General features: G+C 39.4%; 1 protein-coding gene across 1 annotated transcript in view; it reads left to right on the plus strand.

Moving 5' to 3' along the window:
- LOC134656601 (protein unc-13 homolog B-like) overlaps nt 1–13,038 on the plus strand; it is a 326,977-nt gene that overhangs the window by 112,134 nt on the left and 201,805 nt on the right. The window contains exons 10-17 of the mRNA XM_063512157.1: nt 1,404–1,500; nt 1,948–2,170; nt 2,950–3,034; nt 3,498–3,638; nt 4,502–4,613; nt 4,744–4,808; nt 5,064–6,257; nt 6,542–6,891. Coding sequence (XP_063368227.1) covers nt 1,404–1,500; nt 1,948–2,170; nt 2,950–3,034; nt 3,498–3,638; nt 4,502–4,613; nt 4,744–4,808; nt 5,064–6,257; nt 6,542–6,891 — 2,267 coding nt within the window. The remainder of the gene's footprint in view (nt 1–1,403; nt 1,501–1,947; nt 2,171–2,949; nt 3,035–3,497; nt 3,639–4,501; nt 4,614–4,743; nt 4,809–5,063; nt 6,258–6,541; nt 6,892–13,038) is intronic.

Consider the following 13,038-nt stretch of genomic DNA (forward strand, 5'->3'; position numbering starts at 1 on the left):
TGTTTTTGACCCGATTCGTGTACCTACCCATGTAAATTTTGCAGGCTGTATAGCCTGTCCGATTTCTAAGATCAAGTTCGCCATACATTTACTATGGCTACCATCAGTTTGGCACTGACAAACGCCGTCGAGAACGTAATTTACTTTCTATACATCTCGCTCGTACTCGCATATTAGTGCAAACGAGATGTATAGAAAGTAAATTACGTTCTCGATAGCGTAAATGTCAGTTTTGACACTGTCAGTGACTCATGGTACGGGCTCTGAACGTGACTTCGCACTGCCATACAGATTGATAATAAAATATACAAAATACTTATTATAGCGGAATACATTTATACAACAATGAATATTTAATTATGTTGAGTTAGTCTGTCATTTAATTTCATAACAACATTTTAACTAAGTAGTTATCTTTTAATCTGCATTAAATTATTATACGTGAATTATTTGACTGGTTCTTCAATGTATGGCATAAACCTATCCCTGTCCAAGTCATATTCTGATCAAATATGAACCGCGAATTCTCAGCGGCCAGTACGTACAGCAAGAAGGTTATTAGCGGATTAATGTCGCTGATTGGTAGTTATTGACATTATATGCATTTCATCTACACTTAGCTGTGTACGTTAGTGTAATAGAGACAGGCTCTGTAAACGTATCGTCTTATTTAAATGTAGGCGTAATTGTGTATGTGTGCTAATTTGGCCCGAGAATTTGAACGGTAATGTTCCCAAAGGCGGTTTCCAGTTATATGCTTTCACTGCATAAAATGATTGAAATAATAAAAGTTATATTTTCTTAAATATTACATTCACCATTTAAGTTTAACCAAACTGATACGTATATTTATAACAGCTGCTACACAACTTATATAATGTACATAATGTGATAACTATGTTAGGCTGTTTTATTATTCAATACTTACCCGCACTCTGTCTCTCTCTCTCTCTCTGTGCGAGTACTTTGTCGAGAAAAGTCAGGGCTGAATGGTCTTGTTACTAGGAAAATAATTGTGAAAGTGACTGGTGTCGTATCATCATTATGGTCACTTAAGATACAAATTACCTTAAGACCTTAGACACCTCTAAGACCTTAGACACCTCTAAGACCTTAGCGAACTCGGCGCCGTCGACTGGACAGAAACGGCTTTGGACAGAGTAGCATGGCGGTCTTTAGTGTCGGAGGCCAAGATCCACTTCGGGTCGTTGCGCCACAGCAGTAAGTAAGTAAGATAGAAATAGGCACAGATTTCAGATTTCTTGACCGTATAGTAAGATAATCTACTAATCAACTCCAAGTATGAACGCCATGTAAACGAAAGTTAACCATGTTCAAAATATTCCTAAATGTCATCAGAAATTTAATAATACATTTTCAGTGGCTTTTTTTTACTATTGCAGAAGACCAAAGGCGGCCAAGCCTCGAGAGGCAGAACACGCTTTACGACGAAAGTATGGGCTACGGTTATGACCCGTTTTCCAACAGCACGCACATTAGGTATGTTTATTCAATTACTATTAACGGATGTAAAGTTGCACTCTATGTCTTCGCAATAAGGTTTACGAAGGTATAGTCAGTTACTGTGTGAATGATGATATGTACGATGCGCGTGCTGTGCGCAAGAGGTTCGCGAAATTATAGCGGCGTATTCGCCAGAACTTGTTCGTGCAGATACTGTTAAAACTCGACTCAAGTAACAATTTCTGATTGTGAATAACTTTCACTAATACAACAAGCATGGTAAACTTCAATCGCAAAATTCGCAAATACTTAGAAATAACGCAATGTAAATAAATTCTGTTACATATTAAGCTTACTTTTACTGTCTTAAAACAGCCACTAATATCTATAAATTATGAGCGGTTAGTTTAGAAACTCGCTCCGATCCGATCAAAAATATAAGTCAAAATAAAGTTTTACCTAATAAATAATCTGTGTTTCCAGGGACCATTCGCATTTATCGCAGCAACCCAGCTACGAAGAGTACTACGACTCAAGTAGCTACCCGTACCAGATGTCGTACCCGGCGGAGGACTCGAGGCAGTGGGACAGCGGCGGGCGCTATTTCTACGATGAGTGCTACGGGCTCACGCCGACTGAATACGAGAACATAGTTAATAAGAGGCGGTCTTCTGTCGTTCAGTTGCCACAAGTGCCGCATAAACAGGTGAGAGCTGGGGCCCGTTTCCCAAAAGCTTGTAACTTGTAATACAAGTGGAAGTCCCTTTCTAACAAAAGCTGTCAAAAAGTGACAACCGCTTGTATTACAAGTTACAAGCTTTTGATAAACGGGCCCCTGCAGTAAATGTCAATGGTTCATTTGATACTGGAAATACGCCACGACTAGACCTAAAGTTTGCGATTAATGAGAAAATACAAGAAAGGCTTTGGCGCCGCTATCGCTAGCATAAGGTGACTGCGGCGAGCAAAGATCGAAGGGCGTGTTCCCGTAAATATGTCAGTAGGTCGACCTCTATTTATACGAAACTTGCGTGAACTGTAGGGGCAGTTTTAGATTTGTTTAGGGGTTGCAATCCGGATCCGGAATATATGAAATTATCGGGATCTGGATCCGAATCCGCGGATCTTCTCATACATTTCGGATCCGTCGTGCAAAGCATAGATTCGTGTCATAAGGTCGCAGACCATTCAACGAGCATGGTCTCTATAGCTGAAAGTGTACAGCCTATAAACTATAAGCATAACTTCGTTTAAAAACAATCATCTGTCGTCCAATTGATCCACCTGAGGATGTTTTAAACTTGCAAAACTTTTTGAGAGTTAGTCTATTTAGTAACAGATAGGTACTTTTCGGTCGAAGAAATTCTTCGAAGAGATACCTTTGTACTGGTTAAAGGCATCTTTTTTATTTGAGCACTAAAGTGTATAATATATTACTTAGGTACTTGCTGAAAGAGTTATTTCTAATCTGTTTCATTGTTTCAGCTACCGGCGTCCTCTCGGTTTTCGGACTTCAACGGCATGGCGCCATACAGACCGCGGCAGCGGCGGACCGCCGCGAGTCTTCCTGGTTAGTTTATTTCAGAAAGTGTACATTTTGAAGATTCCCTGTGGATTTTTGGATATAAATTAAGTTTACGTACCTATGCGCCACAAAGGACGCATACTGTACTTTCAGTTTTTGTAAAATTGCACGTTCTACCGCAGTTGCTAAATTACACTTGAAATATACCTACTTTATTTCAATAGCGACATGAAGGATATAATTATATATTTATCTTAGCATTTTTCCGAGCATCTGGTCTATGGTATAAGACTATAAGACTAGACTATTATAAGACTCCAATATTTTATCCATGTACTTGCAATATATAGTTTGTCAAAGGACTCTGTCTCATTTCAAACGTAGACAGAGAATCATACTATCTTTGTCTTACTAGTACTAGCACCGAAAAGAAAAGGATGAGTATAGTTTTTTTTTGTTCTTTTTTACTGACATATTGGTTTGACCAACTATAATTAATTGTAAACAGCAACCCCCTCGTCGACGCCGAAGCGCGGGCGCGCGCTGCCGGTGCCGCCGGGCAGCGAGTCGGGCTCCGTGCGCTCCCGCGGAGGCCGCCGGCTGCCGCGCGCGCCCCGGGCGCCCGAGCAACACGTGCCTTACCTACCCGGTAATTATCTTTCTGAAGGCACGGATGATAACTGCAGCTGCATTACTGTTGCAACCTTACTGAAGCAGCGTTTGACCCGAAAGACTGAAAGTGGCGGTTGCTGTAATGCGGCAACAACAAAAACGCCTGCGACAACGCAGTTGTCATCTGTATACTTTCATATCTATCTAAAACTTGCAATACAGAATAGAGATTTTCTGGTAAAAACAAATTTTACATTAATAAATATATCCGAATAGGTACACATATGTTCGTTAACTAAATGAATTATTTCATAACATTGATACAGTAAATAGACTGATAATATCGATAAAAAGCGGTGCTTACAAATATGTCAGAACTTCAGAAGTCGCACGCAAATTTCCGGGCCCTAGTTATCTCTCTAAAATTTGGACCAGTCTGTCGGAGATATTTTATTCTAATGTTGTGTTGCGTCTCTGGTAAATGTGCAAGGTCATCAGCCTGCGTGTGCGTGGTAATATCACACTTCGTGTTAATGTAATAACGTTGATCGACCAGCGGCGGGCAATAAATTTTACCTCTACCATTGTCACGCTGAAATTGTTCTCTTTTTCATTTCGAAATAGGTAGTTTTAAAGCGCGTATATGTCATGGCATTTGCTTGCCCCGAGAGTAATTAATTATCATAAATAATCTTTTTCTATACACTTACCATATTAAGTACCCGTATTACAGCCCGTACCTATATTGATGTATGCATCCAAAATTTCAAAACTCTTCCATGGATATTTTTTAAGTAAAAACTTAAGTTCTTTAATTTTTTGCGACTTGGAGGTGAAACATCTTCACACAAACGAGTATCATACCCATAAATAAGTTAAAGGACATTGTTTTTTCCACAGAACCTGTCAAAACGATACCGGACGTGAGCTATGGTTATGACAGCTACGGGTACCAGCCGGAATACCAGGACGCCGTCACCGAGCAATATCAGGATCATAATTATAACACGAAGTAAGTCATTTTAGAACCAATCTTCATTTAATTTAACATGCAAAAATATCATAAATAACTAAATAGGTATATATATAAAATATGAGTGATACTTCTGATAATGATAATACAACATAATTATTTGTTACAGCTACGATGAAGATGGAATGCAGCCTTTCTTTGATGAAACCCCACACGCTACACCTCCTGCCGCAGGTAACATTCGCATTATCATAAATGTGCGGTAAACAAAATAATGCAAAAAATGTTTTATAATTCCTAATGTGTAACATTGTACTGTCGTCATTGAATAACGGTTTATAAATGAACTCTTGATAACAGTTTCCGCAATAAAATATTAATCAACTCAGTTAGTGACCTAGTACAGGCGACAAATGACGTCCCGACTCGCCAATTGGCTCTGTGAGGAATTAACCTTTAACATATTCACAATTCTCTTTAAAATTTCAGCTCAAAAAACTCCGTGGAGTGAAACGGAAACAACGACACAATTCACATATCCAGTTACTAGTGAAGAAGACTCTTTAGTTCCCTTATCCGTGCCATCAACTATATCAGCGTATTTACCGCAACCCCCAGTTACTACCCAACACGATGTTTATCAAGACCAAAGCTATAAACAATACGATTTACAATACGACACTCAATCACAATACCAGACATACGATCAGCAACAACAATATCAGGAGCCACATAGTCAGTACATGGATCAAACACAAGACTATCAGCAGCAATTTGAACAAGAACAATATCAGGATTCACTAAAACAACAGCAGCATTTGCAACAGGAACAACAATATCAAGAACAGTTTGCGTTGCAGCAGCAAAGGCAACAACAAGAACAGCAATTGAGGCTGCAACAACAACAGCAACAACAACAATTGCAGCAGCAGCGACAACAAAAGCAGCCAACGCAGCAAATCCAAGCGAGCGTTCTTACTGGAGCTGCAACGCTAGGAAACTTTATGGCTGGCAGTGCTAAAAAACTCGGAAGTCTATTTGGCTCTGCCGCTGCAGCTATTGCACCACCTGTAGTGAGTCTTCCGTCTGCAGCCGGTTCAGTTCCTGCGACTACAACCCATTACATACAATCATCAGTTATAGCACCAGTGACGCCTTTTACGAGTACAACAACTCTACCCGCATCCGTCCCCGACGTATCGCCGCCAGTGCCCACCGCAACCACCTCAGCATCTATCACATTACCTCGAACACCGTCGCTTAGAAGACAAGAGTCTATACAAAGACCTTCTGTGCAAAGGACACGGACGTTGCCCGATGCACCAGAAGAATTACCCCCTTCGAGTTATGACGAAAGTGCCTACGAAGATGAGTACCATAAGACTGAATACGATCAATCTGTTGAACGTGATAGAACAGGATCTTTGGATAGGTATCACGACGATGAATATGTGCATGATACAATCCCTGAAGAGATCCTAGAAGAAGGCCATTTGCCAGAAGAGGGTGCTCAGCAAAGCCCCTCTATCCAGAAAACTGCTTCGCCGACTAGATCCGGCTCTGTAATAAGGAAACCTTCTTTGGACAGCTACCATAGCCAAACCCCGTCGATAGTTGATCGGAGAACTTCTCAAAGCTCTTTTCATCTTGAGGAGAAACTAACTGTCCCTACCACAAAAGAAGGTTAGCATACCGACACTTTTAAGAGTTTATTAAAATGAAAAGTCATATTTCTTTTCGTTTACATATTCGCTACCTATCAAATTATTTGGCCAGGTAGGAGATACGTTTTATATTTATAGAAGATTTATAATTATCATTAATACAAAGCTTTTTAAGATTTCAGTAAAATGAAAACTGGAAAATACGAGTACAATAATTAATCTTACCACAATCGCATCTTATCTTACCCCCATCTGACAATTTTGTTCAAAAGCTAGGTTCGTTAACCATCAAATATTTTTCAGAAACAATTGCTGACAAAGCAAAAGTCAAATTTCAAGAAGAACGCCCGACATTTCACGAAGTGCCTGAAGAACCAGAGCAATTCGAAAGACGAGAATCTTATGCCAACCGCGAAGAAGAAGACAGGGAATCGTTCCATGAGGATGAGCCTTTTAGCGAGGAGCAGGAAAAGTTCGATGATCAGGAACAGTTTAACGAAGGAGACGAACATTATAATGAAGATGAGGTGTTCCAAGATGACCAAGAAGACGCTCATGAAGAGGAACAGTTGGAATTCCAGCCTGAGAAGCCGAAGCTGACGCCGAGGCAACGGTGGCACCGCGCGTACAACAAGATCGTGATGCAGCTAAATGTGAGTCCTTTTAACATTTCGATGAAAGCAGAATACTTTATAAATTATATTTTATGATAATGTTATTTCCTGTTTTATTGAAAATGATTTTTCTGAATAGTTACAGGTTCTGCTTTCATTATTATTTTTATAGTACGTATCGGCCACTAATATATAACTTTTAAAGCACTTATGAGGAACTTTTTAATATTTAGGTACATTTTTTACTTTGGCAAGCTCTGCTTGGTAGATTTCTTGCTGATTGATAAATTATTTATTATAAATTAAATTTAATCAAAGTTAGTTACATATATTTGGCAGATACTGTAAATGTTTCTGTTATTACGTCAACCAAGGAGAATTCATATTTGAGTTATCGAGAAAGAGGTAAGTTATTAACAACATAGAAATTTAGTAATGTTTTTACAAGTTTAAAAGTCAATATATATATATATATATGTCTATATTACGCTGTCCCAATCACCGAAACTATTATTCCTATCAATTGTTAAAATTTTAACAAATGATGTGACACAAGTAGGTAATAAAACCGGATGCTATGATAAGGTAAGTACTAAATAAGGAGATAATAATTTAAATTTGTAAAGTACCCAATATATGCGTACGTATAACTACACAAACTTGCTCGGTAATTACAATACAGGTAACGTTTCTTAGTGGTTTCTTATCTCCGTCGTTTTAGGTACCTTTTTCTTTTAAAACGCTACGCGCTAGGTCAAATTTTTACTATCTTTTCTGCAAAAATACTGAAGTTAAAAATAATATTATATGTATTGTTTTCGATGTTATGATGAAATATCATATAAAAAATCATATATTGAATATGAAAACATATCCAAACAAAGTTCAAACTCTATCCAACTGAAATATAATTCTTGTGACTATGTAAGTAAGTAACTCTTGTAACAAGATTAACGCATATAGTGACATAGTGCCACTATGTCCCCCGCTGTGTAAAAGCTCTCTGGAATGTGTATATTGTACATAACAGCCTTACGAACGCTGACCTCTTAATGTAACCTTGAAAATATATATAGTTGGTACACATAAACAAAATTCTTTGTTATTATAGGGAGAAATGATTTGTCGCAAAAAGGAGCTACATTCGTAATTTAAAAAATATAATATCGATTATTTTATTGATATATTATTAATTTCACAATATTCACACTGCGAATCCGATCATACTATCGTCCACATTATTAAATAGCAATTTGTAAATTATGTAGGCACAGGCCCAGGGGCAGTGGCGGATTTGCAGTCTTTGCCGCCCTAGGCTCAGACCCTGTAGCCGCCCCTTCAGCATCAGCACCCATCATATTGACTACATTTAGGTCAGGCAACGAAAAGGTATAGAGGGAAATGCTTGGGACACATTTTTAACTTAGTAACTTTGTTTGGACTCGTTAGGAGGTGAAAATATCAAAAGTCCCCGGCCGTAGCCCTTGAGCGGGGGTAGGGAGGTTTGATTTGAAGGTTACATTTTTCGGTTTTTCGCTTATAATATCTTAGAAACTATGCGTCGTTGTGACATGATCATTATACAAAATGAAAGCTGATTAAATTTGCTACAAGTTTTATACAGTCGAGTTTTTCGATAGGTATCTTGTTTAGTTTTTGAGATAGCTGCTCTTGAATGTCTATAATTTTGCATTAAATTTCCATCAATAATATTCACGGTGCTCACGAGAAAAGGAACCCGAAAGTTTTTAACAGTGTAGCAGATCTGCGAAATCGACTCACTCGCGACACACTCGCGTTCGCGGCTTCGCGCCGCGATTCGCACACGAGTGTGGAGGGCCCTATACAAGCCCCCCTCCAGACTATTGTGCGTGAATCGCGGCGCGACTTCGCCGAGCGAACATATCGCGACGTTGACGTATAACTCCACACTCGCAAACTTCTCGGTGATTTCGCAGTTTAGTTCGGGCCAAGATGGCTGAAAAGCATCAACTGATCGAGTTTAACTGTCATTTATCTAAGGCATCATACTTGCTGTAGCTATTTTTCCATTTTGTATTGTTGTAAAACCGTAAAATATAGCCGCTATATATAATAGAATTAATATTTATCTTGCAGCTGATGAGCCAAAATAGTGTGTATTGTGGAGTCTTGCAAGTTCGCGCTTCGCGCCTCCTTTGACGCTGGCCGAAAAACCGACAAAAAACGGGGAACAAGGCGCGAAGGCGTGAACAATCTGTGAAATCGACGCCACACTCGCGTTCGCGGCTTCGCGCCGCGATTCGCGTACAACTGTGGAGGGCCCTCAAGATATCGAAAAACTGTACTAAATAAAACTTGTAGCAAATATAATCAGCTTTCATTTTGTACAATGATCAGTCGTTAGAACGCAGAGTTTCCGAGGGTTGTCTATTGTTTGTCCGAAAATTGTATAAAATAATACTCATATGCCCGAATTTTATTTACCCGAATTGTTTGTTTGTCCATATTATTAATTGTAATAATACTATTTCATAGAATATTTAAACGCCATACTAAATAATGGTTTTTCCCCGAATCTATCTAGTCACTATAATTCTGGCATACGATTACGCAGTTCGCCCTAAGAGCCGGAACAAGGCGCGCAAAAAAGCTCCACTTCGCTTCGCTCCCGCCTTAGACTTCTGAACCTAACCTATCCGAGTCGGAGTGCCCCGGAAAGTCTTGCTCGCTCGCTTCGCTCGCTCGCTTGTTCGCAGTTCTACCCTAATCTAACCTACTTTCTGGTAGCCGTTTTATTTTGTAGGAGGTCACAGTTCTAACCTAACCTAACCTAACCTACTTTCTGGGAAGCAATTTGAATGGCAAATTTTATTATGGCTAGTGATAATTATGGCTTACAATGATGATGACAAATGATATTATTGAAATTGATTTTATGGGAAACAAAGTTTCTGGCACGTGACTAATATAGTAAACAATAAGTATTACATATGTAATTATGGGAAACAATATAATGGCTGTTGACTATTATGGCAGATGAAATTATGGCAAATGAAATTCTGGCAAGTGGGTGTATACCGTTTCCGAGATATAAGCGAAAAACCGAAAAATAGGACCTTCAAACCTCCCTCTTCCCCCGGCTCACGGGCTACGGCCAGGGACTTTTGATATGTTCACCTCCTAAGTATGTAGTTCAAACAAAGTTACGAAGTCAAAAATTGTGTGCCAAGCATTTCCCTCTATACCTTTTTTTGAGAATTCGTTGCCTGGCCTAATTTCCAGTTATTTCTTGTTATCATCAGTGTTTTTTTTGTCACAATTTGCCGCCCCTAATATCTCGCCGCCCTAGGCACGTGCCTACTGTGCCTTATGGGAAATCCGCCACTGCCCAGGGGGCTTAGCTAAGATGACAATCGTTGATGGATAAAAGCAAATCGAAACTAAAATTAATGATTCAAAATAGTCATTCAATAGGTCCTGGATATTCAAAATGACCTCCCTCCAATTTATAATTTAAGTAGCTGTCAATCACCAAAACTTTTATGTAAAATTACCTACTTACTAAAGAATCGAATGAAGCTTCTTAACTCGTATCTTAAGCCTCGTCATATAATCTGAAATAAATGTCATATACAAAGTGAAGTGACCTAAGCCTCCAGTGCCCCAGGCTGGAATCGAACCAGCGTCCTCTACTGTCGCGGCAGGTGCCTGTTGCCACTCGGCCACCGGGCCACAGCGGCATAGGTCGAATTTTTCCAAGTATATGCACTTCATACTGAAGGCTTATGGCGCCCCCTGACCACCTCTAAGGTAGAACAGTATGGTTCGACCTTCTAACTGGATTATAATTATATGTCATATATGTTGGTTAATTCAGCTTGTCTCATTAAAATCAAACGGATCCCTTAAACGAAATACTTAGAAAGAGGATATTAAACTGGGAATTATTACAAAGTTTTCTTTTGATGTTGTTTTATGCAGATTTATTACGACGAAGTGGATTTTGCGCATAATTATTCTCGTATTAATCCGTAAGATGAATCCTTGTCATTTTCTCTTTTCTGGAATACAAATCTAAAACATGTTTGAATCTTTGCTGAAACAGTAGGTATTTTTCTCATTCTATGTTTTCAATCGGTAAGTAATACAGTGAATTTATGATTATTTATAGTTAAGGGTTGTATATACTTTTACTAAATGTATTGGGCTGCTTTTAAATTAACTTTAAAAACTATACTTTATAAAGTTGTATGTCTTAACTTTCCTGGTACCAGGCGTGTTTCACTCCGCGATTTCATCGCTTTGCTACAGGTAGCTAAAAGTACATCCGTTCAGCCCCAATTTTGGGGAAAGCCATAAGCCGCGCGTGGCGCTGTCGCCACCTAGCGGCCATATCTGTGCTGATCGTAACAGACGCGTTTTGTTAGAGAGTGAGTAGGGTTTGCAATCCTGATCCGAAATGTATGCAATTATCCGGATCTGGATCCGGATCCGCGGATCTTCCCATACATTTCGGATCCATCGTGCAAACCCTAAGAGTGAGTCTTCTGTACTTAGTACTATTATTTATTCTGTGCTGGTACTCAAAGGTTGTCTGGACGACCGCCTGTTGTTACCTAGTCCTAAGCTTGTATTTCGCTCTCTGTGTATTATTTAACACTATGGTGCACAATTGAGAATATTTATATACTTACTTTAAATATGGTGTTGACACCTAAGTTCTTGCAAACAGAGGTGCTGTAGGAAAGTTCAAGCTTTATAGTAAAACTACTAAGTCCTACCTAGTTGTTCTGGTTTCCAAATAGCTTTTATGATCGAGTCAATGTTTGTAGTTTCAATTGCCCTACTTTATCCAACACTAACTGCCGTATCTAAGCTTTGCTCACATCGGCAATAATCTTCTGTGGACAACGTCCCCGCGAGGTTATAACTACCATATACGGTGTTTCTTTCCCGGCCCCAAATTGTACCAATAGGGAATACGATTAGTGTCACATTTACATGAGTGCGTTTATTTATTTATCTGGGTCGCAGGGAAGTGTCGTCGAACCAACTAATTTCATTGTAAGTTAGACAAGTTATAGTTGATTGTTGTAGCGGAAAGTCTATCGTCAATCGTAGATTAGGTTTCTATCTAGTTATGTTATAAAGCGATTCGACAAGGCTGTCTGGTTGGTTATTAAAGTTAATTGAGACAATGGTCTTCGCAGTCGCGTAGGTCGTAAAAATATTGTATTAAATTAGGTTATATGACTACCTACGGTAGGGTAGTGACCCCAAACCCTTTTAAGATTATGATTGTCTGTGTTTTATTTTATAATTATCAAAGAGATCTTTTATCACATGAGCAAATATTGGCGGTAATAAAAACGTGGCTATATTATTCGTATTCCCAATAGTTCCTTTTTGATGTCGTATTATCTTTCTGTATATAAACCATTATATGAAATGCCTACGGCTATGTCAGTATAAACAACAGAAATAAAATTGAACTGTCGAATATTACATTTTGCTCCAAAACATTGCTTGCGGGGCGACCACGTGTTTGATGTTATAAATTACACACAGTAAAACTGGATGTTAATTAATGTTAGGTTTAATTAAGGTTTATAAATACTTTCAATTTGACGGGGGCAAAAAGTTGCGTTGTTATTCTAACATATTTCTACATCCGTAATTTTGGTATCCCGCAGTCTGGTGCCCGAGGAGGTAGCCGCCCGCAGAGCTATCGCCTCTCTTTGAACCCGATCACCTCATTAGTTCAGCTGAGTTACTCTTACGTACATAGGCAACTACGCAATCCACTCAGTCCCTTAGCAGACTTCGTCCCGTACGCACTCTTGAAACTGTACGATATTTATATCTTGAAGAGTTTGGAACACTACATGATGGCGGAAACGAACCCGTAATGTCGCGATAGCGGCATCCTGCGGGCCGTGGCCTTACTGATACGACTCGTACGCAGCTATTTGTATGCAAATTAAGTGCAGCCACAGGTGTGAGTGTTAACATTCAGTGGCGTCCCGGACGTGGCTTGTAATGTACTTTAAATTGGTCTGATAAAGCCGTAAAAATGGTGCGTAGCCGGAAAGTGCAGGCGATTAGCGAGGCTGACGTGCGTCGTGACCAGCCTAGCGCTAGCGGGTCTCGCTTGCGTGTCCGTCGAGGCTCCAGCTTGACTGACTTAGATAAGCTGCGAAGTGG

The sequence above is a fragment of the Cydia amplana genome, chromosome 18 (genome assembly GCF_948474715.1).
Source record: "Cydia amplana chromosome 18, ilCydAmpl1.1, whole genome shotgun sequence".
NCBI lineage: Eukaryota > Metazoa > Arthropoda > Insecta > Lepidoptera > Tortricidae > Cydia > Cydia amplana.